Source organism: Oryctolagus cuniculus, chromosome 4 (genome assembly GCF_964237555.1).
Source record: "Oryctolagus cuniculus chromosome 4, mOryCun1.1, whole genome shotgun sequence".
Taxonomy (NCBI): Eukaryota; Metazoa; Chordata; class Mammalia; order Lagomorpha; family Leporidae; genus Oryctolagus; species Oryctolagus cuniculus.
Genome location: NC_091435.1, coordinates 78,225,304 through 78,241,909, shown reverse-complemented (window position 1 = coordinate 78,241,909; position 16,606 = coordinate 78,225,304). Strand labels below are relative to the sequence as shown.

At 51.8% G+C, this 16,606-nt stretch overlaps 1 protein-coding gene and 1 pseudogene across 7 annotated transcripts in view; both read left to right on the top strand.

Annotated features, from left to right (window-relative positions):
• Positions 1-16,606, top strand: part of ILDR1 (immunoglobulin like domain containing receptor 1) — a 38,503-nt gene that overhangs the window by 16,565 nt on the left and 5,332 nt on the right. The window contains exons 2-7 of one of the 7 annotated variants that reach the window (XM_051859259.2): positions 225-436; positions 1,543-1,692; positions 5,868-5,987; positions 6,232-6,378; positions 13,717-13,848; positions 14,067-14,869. In XM_051859259.2, coding sequence (XP_051715219.2) covers positions 244-436; positions 1,543-1,692; positions 5,868-5,987; positions 6,232-6,378; positions 13,717-13,848; positions 14,067-14,869 — 1,545 coding nt within the window. In that variant the 5' untranslated portion in view covers positions 225-243. The remainder of the gene's footprint in view (positions 1-224; positions 437-1,542; positions 1,693-5,867; positions 5,988-6,231; positions 6,379-13,716; positions 13,849-14,066; positions 14,870-16,606) is intronic. The other 6 variants (XM_002716817.5, XM_070072201.1, XM_051859263.2 and 3 more) reach the window with 6 other exon arrangements.
• LOC127483000 (U2 spliceosomal RNA) lies at positions 8,204-8,309 on the top strand (annotated as a pseudogene).

Here is a 16,606-nt window from a genome sequence, read left to right as displayed (position 1 = left end):
ACATGCAGGTTTATTTTCATACAGTCGTTCTGTCGTTGGATGTGTCATTTCTGTCGGAAGACTTCAGGCTCTGCAGAGTTGTCTTTCCTTCTCCTTTCCCCATACCAGCCCCAGGGCGCTGAGGGCACCCTGCACCTGCTCCGTTCCCAGGCCGCAGAATGTGGGAGGCTCTGCCTTTGAGTGTGTTTTGCTCATTTGCCTCACTTTTATTACCTGGCGAACAGAAGTGAGTCACCTTCAGCAATGTCTCCTGCCCTTGCTGCAGGCTGTCTGTCCTTGCTGGTGACGGTGCAGCACACAGAACGCTACGTCACCCTGTTTGCCTCCGTCGTCCTCAAATGTGACTACACCACCTCCGCCCAGCTCCAGGACGTGGTGGTGACGTGGCGCTTCAAGTCCTTCTGCAAGGATCCCATCTTTGACTACTACTCTGCCTGTGAGTGCCTCCCCTGCTCGCTGTCTCTGGGTCGCTGGCCCTGCTGTGCATCACTGTGGTTACAGGTTAGGAGTTCCTTAGGATCACAAAGCTTGGGATGAGAAGAAGCCACAAAGATCACCCGACGCGGTCCCCACGCTTTGTAGATAAACAAACTTGAGCTCAAGCCGATGAAGGAATTTGTTCAAGTTCATTGTAAAGTTTTTGTCTCACCTGGTTCTAAAAAGGTTTAAGGCAGCCCTGCCCCCTTGTGCTTTCCCAATCCCAGCTGAGTGGATGCTGCTTCTGGGAGCTTAGCCGGCGTTCCTGGTGGGTGGTCAGGGCTTGGCTGCCTAAGTGCCCTCGGTGGCCAGAGCTCACTGCCCACAACAGCCCGTTCCCTGCTGGGCTCTCCTAGTTTTGGACACATCCTCCTGTGTTTAGCACATCTTACCTTGTGGCAACAGCCGACCCACTCCTGCCAGCCCGGAGTTCTTCCCTGCCTGCCCACTTTTGTATTCTCTCAAAGAACCAAAGAGCCCAGAACCCACTGTCAGCCCAGGACAGTTCATCGTTGAGAAGTTTTGAGCATAGAAGTAGACACCCTGCTTGGAGGAAGGAAGTGAGCTTCCTGAGATGAGGCAAAGTGGGCAGGGAGACATCAGCCTCACTCTTTTTAGCCCTGGGGCCAGTGTCTCAGAATGATGTCAGTAGAACCACAAAAGCTGACTGCCTGAGCCTCTGAGCCTGAAGCCATCTCCAACAGACTCCTCTATAAATCCAGGCATTGTGTCTTGTGGGTTTCTCTTAAATGCCTGGGTTAAGTGGGAAGGGAGGAGACTGAAGTGGCAGGCCTCAGCCACCGGCATACGCAACAGCTCTCAAACCTTCTATTGTCAGGACAGGTGGATGAACTCCAGGGCCTGAGGGTCAGAGTGGGTACTTTTAAAATGGGACATGGGGAGCTGAGATGGAAAACTGGGGACACAGCCCTGACTTGGAAGTAACGGCCTATTGGGTCTGGAGTCTTGTTGTTCACAGTAAGGAGCTGGTTAGAAATCAGAATCAGCTCTAGACCTGCGGAACCAGAGCGCTCTGGGTGACTCGGGTGTGTCCCCTCTCCGCAGCTTACCAGGCAGCCTTGTCCCTGGGCCAGGACCCATCGAACGACTGCAATGACAGCCAGCGGGAAGTTCGCATCGTGGCCCAGAGGCGGGGGCAGAACGAGCCAGTGCTGGGGGTGGATTACCGGCAGCGCAAGATCACCATCCAGAACCGTGAGTGCACAGGAGGGAGGTGAAGACGGCGGGCCTGGTGGGCTGAGTCAGCAGGGATTTCCCAGTTTTCTCTCTGCTGCCTGATAGTCTACTTGGCCATTGGCATGATTTGAGGCAAGTTCCGGATCACAGCATGTACTGCACTGTCTGATGTTGCATCCCCGGAATGTCCCAGAAGATACCCCACAGCTCCAGCCTAAGGCTGGCTGTGGCTGGTTTCCTCTGCTTTCCTGAGATTCAGGCTGAAGTGTGCATCCAGTTCTTTTGTCCTTTCTGTAAACTGCTCTCAGGATCTACTCAAACTGCAGGTCCCTGAGTTCTCCTCTGGCCATATCGTTGCCCAGCCGTAAGGAGACAGAGGTTTCTGAGTAGGTGGCCACCTTAAGACCGCTGCCCTCCATTGGTAGAGGCAAGAGCACTGGTCTTGGAATAAGAAGCCCTGAGAGAGGCCCCGTGCAGCCATCCACTCACCAGCTTGGGGACCAGTGGTCAGTTATTTTCTCTGGCTTTTGTTTCCTCTTCTGAAATATGGGGATTGTGGTATCTGCCCTCCCCACACTAAAGTGAGTATCAAATGTCAGGCGTAAGAGCTGTATCTAAAGCATATCTGGGGGCCTGCACTGTGGCATAGTGGGTATAGCTGCTGCCATATGGGCACCAGTTTGAGTCCCGGCTGTTCCACTTCTGATCCAGCTCTCTGCTATGGCCTGGGAAAGTAGAGGAAGAAGCCAAGTCCTGGCTCCTGGCTTCGGATCAGCACAGCTCTGGCCTTTGTGGCCACCTGGGGAGTGAGCCAGTGGATGGAAGACCTCTCTCTCTCTCTCTGCCTCTGTCTCTGCCTTTCAAATAAATAAATAAATATTTTAAAAAAATAATAAACATATCTGTCCTTTGTGCCTGGCAGAGGCAGTAGTGGTGAGAGCCCTTGCAGCCAGACTCAGGTGTGGAACCCCCATTCTGTACTTCCAGGTGCAGAATTTCTGTAACATGGGACCTGTTAAAATACCTGTGTCATGGAGAGGTGTGAGGACCAAGTGAGGTAGTATGGGACCAACAGTGAGTGTGCAGTGAATGTTAGCACTCAGCACACCTTGATGAATGGTTAGCTCCTCGCATTCCTGTCTTGTAATGCAGGATTGCTGTGCAGGGGTTATTGGCCCAGGATTCAGAGCCTGCTTCAGTGAGCTTACGTGCTATGATTGTATGCTGTGTGCCCATAGCTACAATATGAGGAAACCAGTGACCATGCTGTGACTGCTGGAAGACAGATCACTGAAAGGGAGCCAGTTTAACAACTACACCCAGCTTGGTCTGTAATACTGAGGCCCTAGCCTTTTACACTCAGCTGCTGATCTTCCCAGCCAACCACTGGCTGCTTGGCTTAGAGAACACCTGTCCTTTTCCAGTCTCTAGATGGCTCTGCTTGTCCCAGACACCCCAGAAGTTGTTCTGATCTGACCCTGCCTTGTAAAGCCTTCTTAGTTAGCTATTTTCTTGCACAGTCTTTAAAGGAGGCAAGGCCTCTGCTTTCTGTTTTCTCTAACTTTTGAGCTGTATCTTTCACTACCTCCATGCCCAGCAGTCTTGGATCAAACCCTGCCTCTGTCTCACTCCTACAAGAAAGCATTATTTCTCACTGGGTTGTATTTCTACATCCAGACGTGTGACTTCCTGAAGCCCTGTTTCTGACACCTGTATGCCTGTGTTTGTATCACTTGAGATGGTCCTGTCAGATCCATTTTCGGATCCTTTAAAATATGAACATATCTAATGTCCTTGTTACTCTGCAACCCTAAAATATTCTTTACGTCCCCAATAAAAATGGGGTCAGACTACAGTTTGCATCAAGCTTTGAAGGGAACCTACTCCAGGGCAGTTGTATCATCATTCTTTTTCCAAGTCTGGGGTAAGCTTTCTGGCAAAGGTAATGGGTTTGGAAAATTGTAAGTAGGAAAAAAAGCACAGGGATTGACGTAGAAAGGGAAGGAAACAGAAGTCAGAATTAGCTCTAGTGTCGTGTGACCTTGCGTTTTTGTTTCATTTCCTCCATAAATATTTCTTGACAAACAGATAAGAATGCATTGCAGATAAAACAACCAGGTAGCCAGGACCCAGTACATAATGCGAAGCCCTATAAGAGTCCGAGGATGTCCCCTGGCACACACTGTGGGTGAGAGAGCAGGTGCTACTATGGCATGGAGACCTGGAGCCTGCTCTGCTGCCTCTGACAGGGTTTAAAGCTCACCCAGGATAGAAAAGATCTTGTTCCTCTCCAGATTTCCCACGGTGCCAGACATCTGGTGGGCCCACAGAGGTTCTTCATTGAGCATCTGTTGAATTTGCTAAACTTGAACACATGTGTTAACCATTTATCTACCTTTTTTGAAAGTTTTATGTGTGTGAGACTTTTTTAAAAGATGTATTTGTTTATCTGAAAGGCAGAGAGAAACAGAGAGACAAAGGAAGAAAGATCTTCCATTCATTGGTTCACTCCCCACATAACAGCAACAGCTGGGGCTGGGGCCAGCTGAAGCCAGGACTCAGGGACCCCCTCTCCCTCTCCTTCTCCCTCTCCCCCGCCTCCCCCTCCCCAGTGGGTGTAGGGGCCCAAGTACTCGGTCCATCTTCCACTGCTTTCTCAGGCACATTAGCAGGAAGTGGGATCAAAAGTGAAGCAACCTTTGGCCGGCGCCACGGCTCACTAGGCTAATCCTCCGCCTACAGTGCCGGCACCCGGATTCTAGTCCCGGTCAGGGTGCTGGATTCTGTCCCGGTTGCCCCTCTTCCAGGCCAGCTCTCTGCTGTGGCCCGGAAGTGCAGTGGAGGATGGCCCAAGTGCTTGGGCCCTGCACCCGCATGGGAGACCAGGAGAAGAACCTGGCTCCTGGCTTCAGATCGGTGGGCACACCGGCCGCAGCGCGCCGGCCGTAGTGGCCATTTGGGGGGTGAACCAACGGAAGGAAGACCTTTCTCTGTCTCTCTCTCTCACTGTCTAACTCTGCCTGTCAAAAAAAAAAAAAAAAAAAAAAGGAGCAACCTTAAACTGGCAGTCTGATGTGGGATGATGGCATTGCAAGTGGTGGCTTAACCTGTTGTACCCTGTGCCGGCCTGTGTTCTGCGTTCATCTAGTGCAGCACTCCGTGCTCACAAGAACAGGAATGCTTTCCTTGGATTCCATCTACTCATTAAATATCATCATTTCATCCTTACATATTCAAGTTTATCTCATCACCTGTCCCTTCGAGTCCCACAGGTATTTGTCCTTCTTAGGCTAATAAGGGGTCTAGGGTGTGAACTTTTCCACTCAGTGTGGACAGAACAGTAAAGTTGAGTGGTTCAGAGTGTGGACCTTGACACAGAAAGGCATAGGTTCCAACCACCTCTGCTGAGCACTGTCTGTGTGTTATCAGGCCAGTTCCTTCACTTCCTTGGGTCTTGATTTTCCTCATCGGAAATGCAGCTGATGATCATACTGTATCAGGATTGAGCTTGATTGCCAGCAAACAATAGCCTAAAATATTAGCGATTTAAGCAGCAGAGAAGTTAATTTGTCTCATGCATAGCATCAGAGATGTTCAGTCCAGCTGTTTGGTTCCGTTAAGTCCTTGGGAGTCAGCAGTCTCCAGCTCGCCAAGCATGTCTTGGGCTTCCTTGTGGTCCGGGATGGCAGCTGTCACTTTTGCTTTGCAGGAAACCGAGTAGAAGCAGAGTTGAGGAAGGAAGGGCTATGGTGTTCACGAGCTGCTTTTAAGAAAGTTCCTTGGGTCCACTATGTGACACGTCTGTTTACATTCTGTTGCTTACTTGTCTTCTCAAAAAGGTGGTGTGAAATAATGACTTTATTTAGATGGCTGTGTACATAGGCAGAAGTTCTGTGACCACGGGAGAAGAGAAAATACACACCGGGAGTAACTAGTAATTTCCACCTGACCCGCTTGTCGGATTGCGGTAGGAAGTAAAGGAGGCGAAGTCTTGACAGAGAACCTAGTGAGACTCTACAGATAGTCCGTCTCCTGTTTGGAGAAAGAGGAAAGTCAGAAGAAGGAACTTCCTGTGACCCACCAGGGGCCTTCTCAGGATACAGAGAATAATGCTGGGGGCCTGAAGTGACCAGGGTCAGAAACCAGCGGCCTCCCCTTTAACCACTGGTGCTTTCTTTCTCCATTCTGTGCAGGAGCTGACCTTGTGATTAATGAAGTGATGTGGTGGGACCACGGCGTATATTACTGCACCATTGAGGCTCCGGGAGACACATCTGGAGACCCCGATAAGGAGGTGAAGCTCATTGTCCTGCGTAAGTGCTTCCGGAACCTTCTGCTTGGCCACCCCACTGCTGTAACCTGGTTACAGGGAAAAGCCAAAAACACAGCATTGGATCATGAACCTCTGAAGTTCCCCTGTCAAAGCTCAACATTTTTTGCTCGTATATTGCTTGACATTAACCTGAAGGTCAAGAGCTATTTACTAGACCTCTAGAATGTTCTAGAAGCATTCCCTGGGGATCTTCAGTTCACCCATGCCCCGATTCTCCCCTGCAGACTGGCTGACGGTGATCTTCATCATCCTGGGAGCCCTCCTCCTTCTGACGCTGATTGGCGTGTGCTGGTGCCAGTGCTGCCCTCAGTACTGCTGCTGCTATATCCGCTGCCCCTGCTGTCCCACCCGCTGCTGCTGCCCCGAGGAAGGTGAGAGGGAGAGGATGGTATTAGGGCCCCGTGCCCCGAGCAGATTGGCTTCCAGTGCCCAGGGCAAAGTTTTGCCAGGTTCTCCCCCCGGGTTTGCCTCTGTCCTGAAAATGATACTTGGGGACACTGTGGAGCCACACAGGAGGTGGCAGGTAGGAGGACATCTGCCTGTCCACCTTCTAGGCTGCCTAAAGTCTCCTTCAGAGAGCTCTGCCTACGGCTGGTGTTGCCTTCGTGGTCCTTTTAGGCCTGGGCTTCAGTCTGCCCTAGCACTGACCTGATGGGCATGAGGTGGTTAGGGAGTTTTTTGTTGAAACAGTGAGAGAAGGCCACTTGTAAACAAAAATAAATAAACAAACTATTTTCTGCTATTCTCAGACACCACTCAATACAACTTTTAAAAAAAAAAGGATTTGTTTCATTTATTTGAAATGTGAGTTAAAGAGAAAGAACCACATGCTGGTTCACTCCCCAAATGGCCGCAATGGCTAGGGCTGGGTCAGACTGAAGCCAGAAGCCAGCAGCTTCATCTGGGTCTCCCACATGGGTGCAAGAGCCAAGCACTCGGGGTATCTTCCACCTGCTTTCCCAGGTATATTATCAGGGAACTGGATTGGAAGTATAGTGGCCAGGACTCGAACTGGTGCCCATGCGTGATGCTGGCTTTGTAGGCAGTGGCTTTCTTTACCTGCTATGCCACAGCACCAGCCTCTCAGAACAACACTTCTGACATCAGATTATGCACTGGGGGGAGGGGTGTTTTCCCGTACGCTTCGCAGTTCTCCAGCAGACCCTGATGGAGTGTTCTGAAATTTAGCTCAGATCTGACACTGCCTACATGAAGAGAGTGTTAGGCCCCAGTCCCACAGACTGCCCGCACTCCAGATGCCAGTCACAAGCAGCGGGTTGTCACTTCTAGTAGGTTCTGACAGACTGACCGTAAAGGGTAGTTCCCACATCTGATTGATTTGCTAGTGTGGCTCATGAAACTTCCATTTACCGTTTATTACAAAAGATGAAGGATACCCCGTGGACAGCCCAGTGAAGCAACACATAGGGCCAGGTAGGTGGGAAAGGTCTGGAGCTTCCGGGCCCTCCCAGGGTTTACCACACTCTCAGCATCTGCACACATTCAGCTACCAGGCATCTCCTTGACCCTGGGCAGCTCCCTTTGTGGAGGCTTTACAGAGGCTCCCTTACATGGCTGTAATTCAGGAAACCATTGGCCTTTCGTGATCAACTCAGCCTTCAATCCCGGGAAGTCAGGGGGTGGGGCTGAAAGCCCTGATCTGCCAATCATGCATGGTCTCACTGGCGACCAGTCCCAGTCCTGATTTCGCCTGGGTGCTGCCAGCCATCAGTCAATGCATTAGCCTCTAAGTGGCACTCAGATCACTGTAGGGGTTCCACAGAGTTAGGTGCTGGGTGCCAGGAACCAGGGGCAGAGACCACGTGCGTCTTTCTCATTCTATTACGATGCCATACCACTCCGTAGAGCTGACTTGAAAAAAGCAGAGGAGAGGAATGCGTTAGAGTGGCGGCTCTCAGAGTGAAGCTGGCCTTAGAACAGCATGGAGGGCTTATTCAGACAGAGTGCTAGCCCCACCTCCAGAGGTTCCGACTCAGCTGGTCTAGGGTGGGGTCCAAGTACTCTGAAAATTCCCCACATGATGTGATGCTGCGGGTCCCAGGGCCACATGGTGAGAACTCATGCGTTAAGGGAAAGAAAGAGGGAGAGCGGAGCCTGCTCTGGATGTGGGCTTGCTTTGGCCTAAGGGCTGATCCTTTACAGCAGAACTGTAACATTTCCTAAAATAATCTGGCTATCGCTTCTGAGGCTTTTGGTTAAGATCAAGTGTAGTGGCTGTTCTTATCAGTTTAATAATTTGGCTGAATAATAATTTAATAACAATATTAACAATTAACAATACTAACAATTAACAAATAATAATTTAATAATTAATAACATGGCAAAAGCAAAAGAAAAAATTAATGTATAAAAATCTTAGTAATTTCATGGAGTAGAATCAGTTGCCTTAAATGGAAGTTGTTTTTGGTTTTGCTTTGTTTCAAATAGCATTTCCTGGTGATACAGCTAAAGTACTACATTGTAGACAATTTGGGAAATTCAGAACAATGTAGACGAATCTGAGCACCTAGAGAAACCCATTCTTTTCATCTTGGTCCATTTGGAAAAAACATTTGTAAAAGGAATTGCCTATTAAGATAGAAACAGAACCTAATGTTCAGTGTCAAGAAGGTCAGTGGCATGAGTCTGGTTTCAGGCTTGTGCTCTGAGGTTGCTGTGTTACAGGAAAAGAGAACTAACTTTGTTGGACGCCTACCATGTGTAGGCCCTTTGCATATATCCCCTCACTGAGTCTTCATGACAACCCTAGAAGGCAGATGTCATCCCGACTTAACAGCCCAGGAGACCGAAAGTCACAGACGCTACAGAGAAAGTGGCAGCATCGTGGTGTCTGGTCCACGTTCATCTGACTCAGTGTCTGTATCGCCCGCAGCAGCAGCTGTCACGGCCTCTGTGGGTAGGTCACCATGGGATTGACTGACTTACCATGAACTCCTTAAAGAGAGGCCATGAGGGGCCTCCAGGAGAGGGACCATGGAGAGGTCACTGTCACTGGAGCAGTAACAGGTGGAATGAGATAAGAAAAGTCCATCTGTAAAGCCACACTGGAATCCCTAGTCCATAGGTACTATGTACCAGGGGACATAGGTACCCAGGCAGGACTGGAGACAAAGCTAGCAGGAATCAGAAATGCGTCCTCTGGAAGAGCTCATAAACAGATGCTCTGAGGGAGAATGGTTTCTCTCAAGAACTGGCAAAATCCAGAAGTGCAGTGCACAGCTCATGAGCCCTGGACTTGGGCAGGTGCGATCTTTCAGGGTGACTCATGAGTGCAGAGAGTCCAGCAGTTTGGTGACAAGAGGAATGACATGAAGGAGCAGCAGTTCTTAAGGAAAATTCTCTGACTGGGGAAGGGAAGAGTAATTTGGGTTTTTCCTTTTTTTTTTTTTTTAAGAATACAATATTCCAAGCAGATTTATAAGCAAAGGACCAGGGTGAGTAGCAAGTGAAGCACCAAGAAATGAGGTGGTCACTGGTGAGTGATGGAACCGTCAGGAGGGGCATCAGGCCTGCCGTGAAAGAAAGATCTTGCCTCAGAAAGGGAAGGGAAGGTAGCCTGAGCTCTGCCGAGAGAAAGGAAGTCATTAAAATGTGCAGGGTGATTAAGGTGTAGGGAGGAAGCTGGGGACGTTCGCTTCAGCCTGTCTTGATTTCAGTAAATCAAAATGCTAGACACAGAGGGAGCTTCAATCAGACATCAGTGATTCTTAAATTTCTCTCACCACAGAAGCACCTCTCCAACCTGCTCCCACTTGCCAAAGTGAAAAGAGGACCGTAGAGGAGAAAAATGGAGGTCATTAAATTTTACGAATGCTTGGTAAACACTTAGTACTAGTAAACAACCCTCAGTAGGACCTCAAGACGAACGTTTTCAAAATCGGGTCTTATTCTTCCCATGAGAACTAGATAGGCAGCTTTCCTCCCCAGGGAACCTGCTGGCACACCCCACCCTGCAGTCGGCCATAACCACACTGAGAATCTCCAAGCTGTCCCCTCCCAGCCTCCCACACCTGAGGGAAGTGAAGCCTGGAAGACTTTCCCACAGTTACATTCAACTTGGTGGGGGGGTCTCTTCACTGTGCGCAGGGCTGGTTCCTTGTCCTCAAGAAAGATGTTGACAGCTGAAAGTCCACGAGGAGGGGAAGGCATGCGTGGGGATGTTGGGACTGCTGCTGTGGAAGAGGGAATTCGTGTTTGATGGTCAAGGAAGTTCTAGCAGGAGGGCTGCATGCGCTCAGGCATCTGGGGCCAGGCAGTTTCTGATAGTGGTTCCCTAATGCTAAAATGGCAAGAGTTCAAAGGTGCAAGGGATTCTGGGAAACTCCTGGGGATGTCACCAAAATGACTGGCCAGACGTGTCACAAGGGGCCGGTAGTTTCAGGAAAAAGTGAAAGTGCTGTGCAACTGACCATGAGTTAAAAGGAAGGCAGAGGTTAGGTTCTTGAAAGTGGAGGGTGGATGGTAAGAAATGGTACCGAGTTGTGGGCAAGCGAACCTAGAGATCTTCAAGGGCGCCAGTTCTATGTGGTGCTGCATGCAGATGATGCCGGGCTGCAGGGGAGGAGAGAGGCAGGTCTCTGGAGGAGGGTGAGGCATCATTTCTGTCCCAGAATTACAGAATGTGCCCTGGGTCTTACTCAGAGATGAATATGAGTATGTCTTTGGTGGCTTAGTCGCCACATGTGTGCTTTCATCTCCTTCTATGGCATCTAAGGCGGAAGAAGCAATTTATTTTAGCATCAAGAGTCATTACCTAATGACTGTCTATCGTGTGCTGGGCGTTTTGAGTCTATTACTCCATTTAATCTCAGCAACCTGTGGACAAGGATTCTCCCCAGCTCATAGAAGAGGACAGTGGGCTCAGAAATTCACTCAGTGACACACAGCTAGTGCATGCTGGGATTCAAGTGGACGTCCCATCTGATGCTCAAAGCCTGCGTTTAGGGAGACCCATCCCTGAGAACGAGAGTTCTCCAATATTGTTGAAAATGCTCAGCAATCAACTCCGAGTTGATGTCGTTAGAATCAAGGAGGCTACTGAAGCAACTTCTCTTGCCTTGCGTTAGAACAGCTGGAGGAGAGCCTGTGGGAATGAGATCCAGGGATCTGTATTTTTAACAAGCTCCAGACCTGTGACTAAGGCTGTCTTTCCTCCATGGAGGCTCAGAGAGAATGTATTAGGAATCTTGAAGTTTCACTGCTTTCTCTGTTTGCTATTTTTATTGTCTGTCTGACCCCTAGGTGAGCAACCGTTTCCTTGGTAGTTAGGATGTTCTGTGAGACTGTGTCCAGGGACAGGTGGGAAAGAGCTCAGGAGCCACGTCCTCCTCTTTGTCTCATCAGTTCTGGAACAACAAAGAAGGGAAGGCCCTGGAAAAGAGCTTGGTTGAAGGCCAGGAAGGGAGCACTTGGGTCCACTCTGGAGCAGGTAGAAAAGTTCAGAAGGGTGACAGGGAGGCTAGTGGAGGATCTGGAAGAGGCAGTGGTGAGCCATCTGTGCAGGGGGTCCTATTGGTGAAAAAGAGCCTTTGCAAATAAGGAGGAAGCCCGACTTGCCCCTTTAGTTTTACCATGTATTCTGTAGCCAAATTATTTTAGGATATGTTACAGTTATTTTAGTCCAAAGAAAGATCACATCAAGAGCAAGATCTTCTGTGCCCTCTTCCCCCCCACCCCCCGCCCCGACTCATGGGTTCTCCAAGAGTGGCCTCAGACCGGCAGCAGCACATCACTTGAGAACTTTTCAGAAATACAAATTCTTGGGCCCCACCCTAGACCACATGTCAGAAACTCTGGGGGTGGGGGCAAACAGGTCTCTTTGAGAAATTATACCCATGTGATGAAGCCTTCATAAAGCCTCCCTAAGAACTACAAGGACGTAGGAATAAGCCAAATGGGGGAATGGTACCATCTGAAGAAGCGAGGGTTCAATTATAAGGCATGGGGTTCTACCCGGTGGAAACAGGGGTCCCCAGGCCTCGGAGGCAGAGATTAGCCTGGAGGGGTCTTGAACTGTAGGTCTAAGTTGCAGAGAAGGAAACTGAAGCTGTGCCCTGGGCAAGATTTGATGGCTTCATCATGGAAGGAAAGTGTCTAAGGGTCTTGGGGTTGTGGCAGAAACAGAATAGGCTCTGGTGTCAGAACCTGGTTATGCCCTGGTTCTGCCAGTCTCTGACTGTGGCACCTCACACTGCAAAGGTCTCTGAACCTCACTGCCTCGCATGAGCCTCCCATGAAGAAATTCCTCGGAGGACTGGTTAGCTTCTGGCAAGCTAGCAGTTGGGTAAGCGAATTAGTGTATATGTTGATGGTGGCCAGCAGAGGGAGCCCCGCGCAGGGAGGCACATTAAGCCCGCTAACTTGTCTTCAAGGCGGCTAGTGGCTGTCAGTTGGCACAAAGGTGTGGCAGCTGGGGGAGCTGCTGCAGACCTGCCTCTGATTTCCTCCAGGCTGGGCTGTGACTCGCCCTTGGAGCTGGAGCTCCAGACACTTCCGGGGGCTCTGCTGTAGCCACTTCTGCACAGGTGGCCCCTGGGCTGTAGCTGGCCTTGGCCAACCCCCTACCCTGCCTAGCTGGGTCCAGAATGCCTGATTTGTGTCCCTTCCTACTGTGCCAGAGCCCTGCTGTCTTAGGGTTGGCCACAGGGCCTGGGGTACAGAGGAGGCGGTGGGAGTGCAGGGCTGAGGGCCTGTCATTCATAGCACAAGGCAGGTACTTCCTGTGCTTAACCATGCAAGTGCATTTCCTACATGCATGGATAGGCAGAAACCTTGGGAGTCAGGTGGTGCTTGGCCACAGTTACCTCAAAATAGAAATTCATGAACAAAAACAAATAAACACTTTTGTTTTTAATTTGCACTCCCTGTGGGTTGTATACCTCAGAGCAGCTGCACCTAGGGGACAGGAGTGACATGTCTACGGGCCCTTGTACTGCTCTTATGTACTGTTTTATTGGCCATGAAAAGGAACGGTGTTTCCCTTTCTCTTTCCCTGTCCCCACTCCCTTTAGGGAGATTCCCCTTCCTAGGGAAAACCCCAGCACTGAGTATGTTGAGAAGCACAGAAAGAATCCTCTGGAATGCACTTCAGCCTCTGTGCACCGCCTTCCTCCCGCGGTGTTCTGCCGCCAGGGTGGCTTACCAGCTCGAAGCACTCTTGGTAGAGTGGTTCTGCCCGTTGACTAAAGCATCACGCCCTCTCCTCTTCCCCCTTCCCAACCAGCCGGCCCTTAGCTTGCCTGGCTTCGAGAGCCCCAGCCCCTGCCTACAACCTCCTCTAAGCCCTTTGCACCTGCACCTTCTATTTCCAGCCTGTGGCTTCTGCTTCTGTTGGCCTGGGGCCCGAGATGTCATTGTCCGCTGCTCTCCACGCATCTACCTGTGTGTTTTTGGTAACTCTGAGAGTATGCAGGATGATGAAATGTCTTTGGGGCCCAGAAGTCCGGTCTTAGGAGTATACTTTCCTGGGGCTGGGAGTGTCTTACATATAGGCACTTCATTCCCAGAGCCTCGCTAGAGCACCAGTTGATCCCTGATGCCCTTAACCCTTAGTCCCATGCAAGATATGTGAGATTGGACCTGGAGGGGAGAAGCTAGCCTCTTGCAAGAAAGCTGGGTGGAGAGAAGTGAGGTGGGAGGTGGGGGACATACCCTGGCTGAGGGTCTGCATTTCTCCTTCTTCCCTGCAGCCCTGGCCCGTCACCGCTACATGAAGCAGGCTCAGGCCCTAGGTCCTCAGATGATGGAAAAACCCCTGTACTGGGGTGCGGACAGGAGCTCCCAGGTTTCATCCTATCCAATGCACCCGCTGCTGCAGCGAGGTAAACCTTACCAGAGATTCGGGGTGAGGGAGGGCAGAGGGCAAGGGCAGGAGCATGGGCTGTGTCAGGGTCTCCGTGACGGATGTGGCGGGGCCCTCCCGACGGCAGGTGGGGGCGAGTGGAGTGAGGCCGAGAACCGTGGCGTTTCGCTGTCCTGATTTCCAAGGACCATGTCTGGGGCCAGTAGCTCTGCATGTTCTGTCCTTGTTTCCGTTCAGATTTGTCCTTCCGGTCCAGCCTCCCACAGATGCCAATGACCCAGCCCGCGGCCCACCCTTCGGTCACCAACGGCGTCCTGGAGTTCTTGGAGAAGGAGCTGCGGAACTTCCACCCGGCCCAGCCTCTGCCGCCAGACGTCAAAGCCAGACCGGGGCCCCCGCGCAGCCTGCTGTCCTCCCTGGGCTCCGAGGTGGTGGAACGCAGAGTCCTCCAGCTGCCCCCGCTGATCAGAGACGTGCCTTCCTCACGGGGGACCAGCGACTCCTCGCACCTGCGGTGGCTCACCCCTGTTCCCTCCAGACCCTGGGATCCGAGGGAGGGGAGTCGGCAGCACCGCTACCCCGACTTCCACCACGAGCTCCAGGACTGGGGTCCAAAGCCCTGGGCGCTGGAGAGAAGGGAGCTGGACTACCCGTGCAGCGGAAGGCACCCCGACCCCAGGCTAACCAGATCCCCGGTGCCCTGGTCGGACAGGGACAGCCTCAGCGACCGCCCGTCGTCCAGGGAGACCCGCCGGCGACGCAGCCGCAGCCGCCGGGACCGGGCGAGGCCCCGCAGGCCCAGCCCGCGGGAGAGCAGGAGACGCAGGCCGCGCAGCTACTCCCCTCCGCCGCCCTCGGGCCTCAGCTCCTGGAGCTCTGAGGAGGAGCAGGAACCCCCGAGCTGGGGCGCCCGCAGCCGCCGCCGCCGCCGCCGCTCGCACTCCCCGCCCTGGCCCGAGGAGAAGCCGCCCAGCTACCGCTCGCTGGATGTCATTCCAGGCAAGAATGGCAGGAAAAAAGGGAGTGTGGAGAGGCGCTCGGTGAGCCTGGGCTTCCCGCCGAGGGGCGGGTGTGGGCAGAGCGGACCCTCCCGGTCTGAGACAAAGCTCCCCGCCCGCGGCAAAGGGGCCGAGTGAGCGCAGGCTGCTGCTGGGGGCTGGGTGCTTGCAAAGGGGGAAATCAGGCGGCTGGGAGTCGTGGAGCCGAGGCTGGAGGGCAGCCCTTCAGCTAAGCCTTGCTCGCCTTAGCTACCCATTTCCATACTCAAAATTAGAACTGGCGCCCGGCCTGATGGGGACGAGTCAGCGTGCAAAGCCCCCGGTGCGTGTGAGGATGGGGCCCTCGGAGTTAGCCCTGCAAAGAATCACTGAGGTGATGCAAACCAGCCCGTGAGACCTGCAGGATTCTGTGACAGGCAGGGGGCTAGCAGGTGCTAGGCCGCCAAGGGGACACCAGAGGGAGGGAGCCCTTGGGGACTCTGGATGTGAACCTTTCTTCTTCCTTCTTAAAAAAGATTTATTTATTTATCCGAAAGGCAGGGTTACAGAACGAGGGAGGTCTTCCATCTGCTGGTTCACTCCCCAAATGGCTGCAATGGCCAGGGTCTGGCCAGGCTGAAGCCAGGAGCCTCAGCTGGGTCTCCACAGCTTTCCCAGGCCATTAGCACGGAGCTGGATTGGAAGAAGAGCTGCTGGGACATGAGCCAGGGCCCATATGGGATGCTGGCTGTGCAGGTGGTGGCTTAACCTGTGTCACGCCAGCCCCATTTTTTGTTTTAAAGAAGTAACTTTTCAAAGATTGTTTTATAAGCAATACACCCAAATGCCAGTGTTCCTTTAATGTCATTTGGCAAAGGTCCTGCTACCACTGTCCCAAAACGTCGCTGAGTGCCTCAGAGCCACCTCGGAGGCTCCCCATCAAAATCTTTCCTCTGACCAGCATCCTTTGGCTTCTGCTGAAATGAGTCAAAGGCTCTTCCGTCAGCAGGCCGTGAGGGAAGTCCCCAGGGTGGGAGGATACCAAAAGAAGAAGAATTGCCGGCTCTCCTGGGCTTTGAATGCCACAACTTCCATTTGGAAGTGGGCGAGCCACTGCGATTTTCAGAAGCCAGTCCCAGATGGGGGCGGAGAGAGCAGGCCCCTTAGAGAGCCTGCCCAGAGCAGAAGTTGGGGAAGCCGCGTGTGAGGCAGGCAGTGACCACCAGGGGGCCCTCGCTCACATTCTTCACGGTCCTCCCTGTGCTGAGACAAAGGTCAGCAATAGTACAGGGCTGGGTGGCCCTGAGCTGCGGCCCCTTCTGCACAATGTCATGTAATGGTCACAGCCCTGTGCAGTTTATACGGTATTTTCATTAGATGACATACTGTTTCTTCTGTAATACCAGTAAGAAGGAAAACGCACAACCAGTCAGAGCTGGGGCAACTGCAGTTCTTTACTCATACAGAGACTAAACCGCATCTCTTCATTTGAACGACAGAAAAAAAAAATTTTAAGTTCAGTTTTTGGCCTAAAATCTAAACCCTATTTTCTTCTAAGTTGAATTTTTTCTTTATTTTACTTAAGTCTACAGCTTCTGGTAAGAGACGGAAGCACAAAAGGAGCACTGGTTATGTTCTAGACACTGGAGTGAGCCCTCTCCGAGTCCTGTTTCATTTAAGCCTCACAACAACCATGAGGTTCTGAGAGGTTGAGTTATATGCCCAAGGCCACACAGCCAATAGGGAGGGAGCACAGTTTGAAAATAACCTCTGACTCTCAAGTGTGTGCCTTTTTCCATA